The sequence below is a fragment of the Papilio xuthus genome, unplaced genomic scaffold (assembly GCF_000836235.2).
Source record: "Papilio xuthus unplaced genomic scaffold, Pxut_1.1 DF828952.1, whole genome shotgun sequence".
NCBI classification, from domain to species: Eukaryota; Metazoa; Arthropoda; class Insecta; order Lepidoptera; family Papilionidae; genus Papilio; species Papilio xuthus.
Window position 1 is genome coordinate 2,454,190 of NW_013529697.1, and position 9,914 is coordinate 2,464,103.

Sequence of the window (9,914 nt, forward strand, 5' to 3'; positions counted from 1 at the left end):
ATTAGTGCAGGCAAAAACTAAAAGTTTACACTTTTTTAGATTAACAACTAGGCACATTAATGTAAGTAGTATTTTATGAAGTTTGAAGGACAATAAATAAGATTTTAATAAAAACATATTAAAATCATATAACATATTTCTCTATACAATCAATTCATGCGCAAATCAATTTAAACAGTTAGGTTGGCACTAATGTTTTTTTTGTGTCAAAAAATATATTTTTACAATGGCAATGATTTGCCACGAGCTACTTACTCTTTGACTCAAACTTCAATCAAAAAGTAATTTTGATTCAATTCAAATCAAATCTTCAATCGATTGCCTTGCCGGTTTGGTGTCTGTAAATAGTGTGTTAAAAGTGAAAATTTTGTTCTTACAAGAAGCAAATCAAATAAAAAAAACAACGTTGAATCAATATCAATTTAATTTCGAAATATGAAACTATTTTAATTGTTATAAGTTCTATTATTGCGATCAAAATGTCACGATTTCTATCAAAGGCTCAATTGGAAGGATTCGAAAAATACAAGGTAATTATAATAAATATAACTAGTAATTCAGTCGACACGCGTTAATATTATAAGATTTTAATATTTTCGTAAATTAATTCACTTCAACATTCATAAAATGTTATATTTAAGTTAAGGTTTTAAGGAAGAATCCAATTTTGTTTTATTTTCAGTATAACTCGGTGGACACAAGTATACTCAGCAATTATGTTATGCATCCATTTTGGGACTGGTGTGTTCAGGTCAGATTCTTATACAAATAATAATTAATAGTTTTCGTTGTATAAATTCCTGCATGTATTCTTAATAAACCACATAAATCAACAGGAATACTCATTAATAATTGTTCGTAATTAATTTATACTAGTTTTATGTTATTTTCTAACATAAATTTATTGTGACATATCATTAAATTTATAACTTGACCATAACTACTAAACAGATACAACATAAATTAAGTTAATAAAACACATACAACATAGATTTTATTATATTAGTATTTTTTGTACAAAATTCAGTCTTGTTATGTTAAAAAAGATAGTTTAGATTAATAACAAATCAACAATTAATTTAATTAATAGCACAAAATAATATGTAGTATGCAATTCAAAAATTTAATATTTGTTGTTGATGTTTTTAATTAATTTAACCATGTGTTTCCATGTAACACTTGAACAACAGTATTGCCTTCCAACTCATACCCTTTGCTGAAAAAATAGAGACAATGTTATATCCCTATATAGATATTTACAGTAGTATAACAGTAGACTTTCATTGTGACATTTGACTGTTAAGTAACATTTTTAATATGAAATATGGATGTTGCATCTAACATATATTAACATGTTTGCAGTTTTGCCCGGTGTGGGTGGCACCAAACCTGCTAACATTCACTGGCTTTCTACTGACGGTCCTTAATTTCCTATTGTTCTCTTACTATGACTATGGGTTCCATGCCCTCACAGAGGAGAATATCACCAATGATCATATACCCAATTGGGTGTGGGCCGTTACTGCTATCAACTTGTTTGTGGCATACACTTTAGGTGAGTATGTTAACACATTAACTCTGTCATACAATATTTACATATTATTAATTATTTTTTGAATTGAAAAGTAGATTTCATGTGATATATTTAGTTTCTCCATTAAATCTTAGGAAGCATTTGATCAAAATAATTTTCTAAAATTTGCCTTCATACAATTTTGTATTGCACTGCAGACAAATTCTAAGGTCATATCTAAATCTATTTACCATGGGTTTCTGACATCAAAATCTCTGTATGAAATATATCGTCGTCCCTGTCATTATCTTTGGAAAAGACAGAAATGACAATATAATTAAACTGAAGATTTTGGTCTCAGAAACCCATTGTTGGTGTAAAAAGCATTAGTTACGTCTACACTCAATAACTGTTTTTTTCCGCGTACCGGCGCGTCGTTTTCACTGCCAAACATATGTATAAAAACATACTGTCATCCCACACATTATATTTGAAACAAACAGAGATAGAAGTATGTTTTTGTACTAATATTTCGTCATTGAATACTCACTACAAATGACAGTAACAACATAACAGACATTGTGTAACATAAGGTTTCAAGTTTTATATACATTATTGCTTTCGTCTGTCTGTCGTCAAGCTATTTACAAGTCGGGTGTTTAACGAAGACAATTCCGTCGATTTGGTTTTTAAATAAGTATACCTGCGTGATTGAAGCATTAAACTTTTTTTTTTGATTCCTCCTTGAACTTAAACTTGACCGTGACTAACGTTTTGACGCAAATCGTTTTATAACAAGGTAATAAACAGTCCAACATCAAAAAAAAAATAATTATTAAGAAAACAACAACAATATAACTCACGCGCGTATCCCAGAGGGGTAGGCAAAGACCACAGACCTTCATTTATTATAGGTAATCATTATAACCTATACCCTTACTTCAGTTATATTAGAAAGCGCGAAAAGATATTATTGTTTTTGTTCGAATTTTTCGTCTTTATCTTCGTATAATTTATAAAAGTTATAAAAATACCTAGTGTTTAACGTATTGCGAAAGGTGCATTTAACGTTTTTCGTTGCACATACTTTAAATTATGAAAATAACAGTTCTCGTAATAAACAGACTTAATTGGCAACTAAAACATACTCGAACAAGATCTACTTTCAAGGTTTTCAGACGCCGGAATGCTAATTAACATTTTTGTATCGACAGCAGTAATAAGTTCATAAATACGTGAATTATGCCCGACTTATACCAAAAAAAAATCCTAAAGTGACGGAGTATTCCTTATTCATTTATATTATAATATTAGTAAGATAGTAATCTTACTAATATTATAAATGCAAAGGTTTAAATGAATGGATAAATGGATGTTTATTAGAAGATATCACTGGAATGGCTCAACAGATGTTCATGAAATTTACACAAATGTAGAACATAGTCTGGAAGAACACTACTAGTCATTATTTTTTTTTAATCCTGCGCAGGCGGATTCGCAGACAGCCAGTAATGAATAATGTGTTTAAACTTCAAAGATACATGAGTTGTTCTTTTTTTAATTTATTTATGTAGTGAAATTCTCAGTACTCAGTAGTCTTCATCTTCTTATTTATAATGAAAGAGTTAATTGAAGAGATAAATAAAAATGCAATAATCTTAACTAAAAATAACACCCTGTATTACAACGTGCAATGATTCCAATTAGATTATTGGAAAAATACACCGAGTTAATGATACAGGCCGCATAAGATAACCACGGAATTTTTTCGAATAAATACAAATAACCACGAAAACAATGATAAAAATCTTCCCGACACTAATTATTTGTCTTTTATTTAAGTGACAGTCTGATAATAATTACATTTAATATTAACAATATTCATTAAAACAACTTTTTTTAATTAATAGCGCAGTGGTAAAGGTCTTATATCACTATAAACTTTTTTTTTACTCATCCTAACCTTGAACTCATGCACATGAAAGACGACAAACACGACTTTAAAACATGATCGAACTTCGATATTAATTATAATTTATTAGGAAAATCTTATTTCTTACTATGTTACTAATATTATAAATGCCAAATTAATATTAATTATGGATGCAAGTTTAGATGGATGGATGTTTGTTTGTTCGTATCTTCGAAACGGCCCAACGGATCATGCTGAAATTTGGCATAGATGTAGAACATCTGAAGGAGCACACGGGTTACTTACAAGTTTTTCTTTTAATTCCATACGTACGGAGTCGCGGGCGACAGCTAGTAGAGTAATACATTCTTATCATGTCAATCGATGATTACGTAAAATTATTTTAAGTTAGTTTTTTACGCATGTGTACTATCTACGTAAATTGAAGTTATATAATCAAGATTCGTTCAATTATCTGTGATAAGACCAGTTTAGATATTTCTAATATCGATAACGAAATAAATTTTTTAATTATAGTTACATATGTAGGTAACCTATATTTATCTGAGATATGATAAGAACTAGGATTGTAACGCAGACCTTCTTATGAAAGCGGAGCTGAATCGCCTCGTTACCGCTGTGAAATGTTGAAAAAAAAACAAAGTAAAAAGTAGTCGTTTATTTGACAGACTAAAAAATAGAGATTTCCATATCTCTCACATTGTAAATTAACGTATAAAAACCGTTACAACTCCGCAAAAAAAAATCAAAAACGGATGCGAATGCGCAGGTATGATTTCAAGGAACTTCCGATTTTATGGAGGTCGAGCGAGGTTTCGTTACAACCCAAAGCCACATTTCAAAAGAGTTCACAAATTTTTATAACATCAACGAAATAGCTCCGACGTTATGCCAATTTTTACAACAAACAATACAATGTAATTGGCTTTAGCTCACCGAAATAAGGTCGTTGACATTTGACCATGCGAAAAACCTGCTCGTTTATCATCTTACAAAAATAAAATATGTACTTAAGGTGCATGACTTCGCATACTTTTGCAGATTTAAAAATCGCTTCATGGAGATTTTGCCACAAATAAACCCATATAGATTTTAATGTTTGCAGAACTCGAAAAAGGTGACTTCGAATCATATTTCCTTATAATATTCACCATCAACCTTTGCATTTGCACCAATCACAGCGATCCCTTTCAGGTTTTCCCTTTATACTACTTTCATTTCCCTTGTTCGATGCAAGACATCAGTTACTAGTTTCGGATGTCTACACGTAGCTGTTAAAATGTTAACATTAGGTGTACCGATACTAATTTTATCCATAAAAATATCGTGTCTTTTCTTACTGCTTGATTCGAACAAGTGAGAGCGTATTTGTTTATAACAAAAGCATTACGCATAGTATCGACTTACTCGTAGTTCATAGAGTGTGTCTGATCTATCATTCATATTGTGCCCTTTGTTATCTTATGTTACTGACGCTTAGATAAAAGCTAACAAACTACGCGCTTTATAAATAGTCTTATTTTAAATATTTCTTGATATAATTCAACATTTGTTTCATATAGAGGTTATAGGGTTATGAGTTAATTTGTATTTATTATTTCCGTATTTATGTACAAGTCAATACATAATATACTTTGTAATTATACAATGTAGGTTACATGTTGACTAGCAATCACATAACCTTACTTCTTGCTAATATTATAAATGCGAATGGATGGATGGATGTTTGTTTCAAATATCTCCGGAACGGCTGCATGGCTACGAAATTTGATATAGATGTAAAACGTAGTCTGGAAGAAAACATACGCTATTACAATTCCGCGGGGACGGAGTAGCGGGCGATAGCTTGTCTGGTCATATAAATTATAGAAGAAACTAACTCTAATATAACTATTCAAGACCTAGGGTGTACAGTTCCGCAATCACACTATGACCTTCTGGCAGCCGGAAAAATTTTTTTAAGTAATGTTTATGATGTGTTAATCTCAGTTTGCTTTTTTATCTATTTTTATTCAGTAAAATTTGTCACCATTATTAGCAAAAAGGATTTTAATCTATTTTTACGAATCAGATTATTTATGCGTGCAATAATGACAAGCGGAAACATACATCGCCTGATCGTAACAACGGACACGTTGACGAATAAACATTCAGTTTTAGAATAAAATGTTTACTAAGTTAATTAACTATTGTCACAAGACGACGTTATCCATGAATTTAACATGTTAACAAACCTATTACGATAAGGATTAATAGATATATATATTAGCTGTCGCCCACGACCCGCCCGCTCAATTAAAAAAAAACCAATAAGTATATTAAGACGTTCCAGAGATATCTTCAAACATCCATCTAAACATTTTCATTTATAATATTAGTAAGATTTTTTTTATTGATATTTATCTGATATTTTTTTTTTAATCTTAATATGTCGTGCCGCCGTAAAAAACCTCCATCGATAACGAAACTGTACATATGTCGAAATAATTAGTATTTCTTATTTTATCTTCTTTTAAAAATGTCTGCTTAAAATTCACTGATAATAAATGTAGTTTATTATACGTTGTTATTTGTACACAATGTATAAATAATAACGTCAACGAATAACTTTGTACATACATTAGTAAAGTGCCATTCAAGCTTTATATTAGACTTATTGTCGCCCGCGACACCGTCTGCGCGGAATTAAAAACAAACACAATTAGTAGCCTATGTGTTTCAGACTATGTCCTATATGTATGCCAAATTTCATCGAGATGGGTTCAGCCGTTCTGAAGATACCTTCATACAAACATCCATCTAAACATTCGCATTTATAATATACAGTAAGAAGTCAGATATTAGTAATATAGATGCTTCACACAATACAACTGTATCTATCGGAGGGATGTAATGGGATAGGGAGGACTTTCCTCCATCCATCATGAGCTATAGGCACTCTCTTGCACATACAAGCTCGCAGCTAATTATGAGCTACCATAAACTTTGTTATATCTTTTCAGATGGTATCGATGGCAAGCAAGCACGTCGCACGGGCACCAGCGGTCCACTTGGGGAGCTGTTCGACCACGGCCTGGACTCGTACTCAGCTGTTCTCATACCAACCTGTCTTTACAGTATATTCGGAAGGTAAGGTCCAATGCAAAGATATTTTAAACAGTGGTAGAGCACGCTTTAACATCTCCGCACGAACAGGCTGTGGCCACGATGACACAGATGACAGGTGTGAAGTGGAATAAATTCCGCGTTTCGTCTCATGAGAGTGGCATCGGAGTCCTAATTTTAGTCCTCTTTCTTTTTCCACCCTTATTCTTATCAGTAAAGGATCGGAAGTGCAAGTGGATTTTCCGGATGTGGTGACGCATGGGAAGGGAAAATATTCTCTTTCTGTCCATCCTCCGTTGATTATAGGTAGGCAAAGAATTTGCAATGGCGTATGTCTATGGGCAATCCCTTCGCTATTTCAGCGATTTCAGGTGGCAGCTCGCTCGTTTGCCACGCTATAATAAAAAAAATGAAAATCTTATAATACATAAATACTTCTTTTTATATAATCTACGGTTTACCGATAATAGTTTAGATTTAGACCTTTGACCTGATTGCTTTGCATTACATGTTTATAGAAAATAATAGACTGCAACAATTTGTCGTAAAGAGGTAAAAAAATATAATTTAGTCATAAGAATATAAAATCTAAAATAAATATTAATATTAATAATAATAAGGTTAAGTTATTATATTAAAATAATGTCATGGTTTAGTTGTGTACGATAACATATTTATATCAAGGTCTTATACTATCTCTATCCAATTAGTTAATACATCGAATGCTAAAGATTAACTGTAAATCAAATTAACTATTGAAAGTTTAAGAATATAATGGTTAACGCAAAGTTTAATGTAGAGTTTGACTTTTGAAATTCTCTTTCACCGTTTGATAAAATAATACAAAACTAATAGTGGGTTTCTGAGACCAGAATCCTCGTTTAAAATATATTTTTATGTCTGTTTTGTTAAAGATAATGACAGGGATGACGAGTTTTACTATCAGAAACCAACGGTAAACTACTTAAAAAAGTGTAGCAAAAATCAATCTATAATTTTTTTTCGAGATTTGTTTCTTTGTGTTGTTATATTTATGTGTTTTTACTGTTATGTGCATGTCTAAATTTTTTTTTCTTTTAATAATTAATTAACTTTGTTACTACTTGTAAATGATGGTTTCTAGCTTGTATTTGTGTGTAAGATTAATTTAAAAATTGTTTTTAGAGATGAGTTGAGTCCGCTCCGTTTCTTCTTCGTGATCTGGAACATCTTCATCAACTTCTACCTGACTCACTGGGAGAAGTACAACACGGGCGTGATGTTCTTACCTTGGGGATATGACTTCACAATGATTGTGAGTTATATAAAACAAATAACAATAATTTACAAACATGTTATAACATGAAAGTAATCAATGTCGAATAAAATGAAGACTCCAATTTTACAGTATATTACTTGATATATACCAAAATTACTAAATTATTCAATTTAAATACGATTTTCATCAATGTTTTTATTTATTTGTGAAAAAAACTATAGTAGTATACTGCGGGTCTACTTGAATTTGCGAGATTAAGAAACAAGAATTTATAGGTTTAAAAATCTATACTAAATGTATCCCTTAGTGACTACTTAACGTCTGTGAGTGTAGAAAAGTTTGTATGATGCAGGGTTCATGTATCCTGCTGCTGGTGACGTCGGCAGTGGGTCCGCGCACATGGCACGCTCAGCTCCCTGGCGGACTCTCGCCTGGCTTCCTCTTCGAGATCGTGCTCTACTTCTCTGCAATAATCACAAGCCAGACTGTCATACTCTGGAATATATACAAGTTAGTACAATTAGACACTGTTTCTACTAATATATTCTAGTTTTCAAATATTTTGGTGATGTCCGCAGAACACAATTTTAGACGTGGCGTGTTTTACGCAATGCGCAGATGACCTTGAACTAAAGGCGCGTGCATATACCTTTTAATTTCCCTCTCTTTATGATAGATGCGGTGGCACTCACATTAAATTTGAACCCTGAACACACTTGGCACTATAAAATATAAAATAACGGGCGCTTTAAGAACCGTCGGATTGCGATCCGGAACGGAATGAATGTTATGGGACTGACGAAAACAAACGAAAATTAAAAAAAATAAAGGAGAAAAATTATTCTACTTGAAGACTTTATGTGGGTACTTTAAGTAACGATAGCTTTTAAGTACATAGGTCTTTTTTTAATGTAGGTCCTATCGAGATGGTACAGGCAAGATGCGTCCATTGTTGGAGGCTGTGCGTCCCCTGGTACCTCTGGCGGCGTTCTTCGCGCTCAGCTCCGCGTGGGCCTTGTACTCGCCGAATGACATCCTCAATCGTGGACCCAGACTCTTCTACATACTTACCGGCACTATATTCTCTAATATCAACGTAAGTACGCATAATCACCAGCTTTTATAGAGAACTTAACTTTTTTCCGTACAAAAGGCAATGGAAATTGCGCATTTGCACTTCCAGTACACTTAGTTGTCGCGGTTGGCAAAAAATAAACTAAGTTACAATAGCTCATTATCATCCCCCTTGGTAACAGTATAAAAACCATGTCGGAAACGTATTGTATTTATAAGCTTTAGAAATGGACTGGCTTAAAGATGGCATATTTTGTGCCAGTTTGGTTTTTGCCATTTTGGCGCTGATGGTAACGACTTATAGCGGTGATGTACGAACTAATAATATAGATAGAATTACCACGTAACATCAACAGGCATGTTTAAATCGTAGCAAAAATTGTCATATCCAAGCAATCGTTATCCATTTATAGAGACAGAATTAACCTCGACCACTACGAGTGTCACCGAGCCAGATACCTTTGTCGTAGTATAGTAATGTGAGGTATATATTGTCAGTGTCGTCTGATCGTGTCACAAATGAGTGACACGCGGTGCGAGGTGTTCAACGGTCTGCTGGTGCCGTACGGTGTGGCGGTGTCGCTGGCGCTGTGCACACCACTCTCGCCCATGACGGAGCTGCTCCTGCTGGCGGGACTCTGCGCCGCCGCCACCGCCGCACATCTCTACTACGCCACCAGAGTCGTGAGTTACTGTTATTCTTCTTACTTCTTACTAATATTATAAATGCGAAAGTTTAAATAGATGGATGTTTGTTTGAAGTTATCTCCGGAACGAAGACCTTAATGATTCTTGATGAAATTTTGCACTGGTGGAATATAGCCTGGGACACATAGGCATATTAATTACGTTTTTTTTATATAAAATTCCCGCAGACCGAGTCGCGGGGGACAGCTAGTAGTGGAATAAACCATTTATAGTGGCAAAACGGGCCGCTAGTGTTAACCTCAGTGGCGCTAGTGTCAACGCTAGTGTCGCACGCCAGTGGCGCTAGTGTCGCACGCCAGTGGCGCTAGTGTCGCACGCCAGTG

The 9,914-nt window shown here is 33.4% G+C and overlaps 1 protein-coding gene across 1 annotated transcript in view; it reads left to right on the forward strand.

The window, feature by feature from the left end:
• Window positions 1-281: 281 nt before the first annotated feature.
• LOC106124055 (ethanolaminephosphotransferase 1) overlaps window positions 282-9,914 on the forward strand; it is an 11,272-nt gene continuing 1,639 nt past the window's right edge. The window contains exons 1-8 of the mRNA XM_013320511.1: window positions 282-530; window positions 683-751; window positions 1,363-1,555; window positions 6,449-6,575; window positions 7,716-7,845; window positions 8,162-8,319; window positions 8,725-8,905; window positions 9,382-9,567. Of these exons, the coding sequence (XP_013175965.1) occupies window positions 480-530; window positions 683-751; window positions 1,363-1,555; window positions 6,449-6,575; window positions 7,716-7,845; window positions 8,162-8,319; window positions 8,725-8,905; window positions 9,382-9,567 (1,095 nt within the window). The 5' untranslated portion in view covers window positions 282-479. The remainder of the gene's footprint in view (window positions 531-682; window positions 752-1,362; window positions 1,556-6,448; window positions 6,576-7,715; window positions 7,846-8,161; window positions 8,320-8,724; window positions 8,906-9,381; window positions 9,568-9,914) is intronic.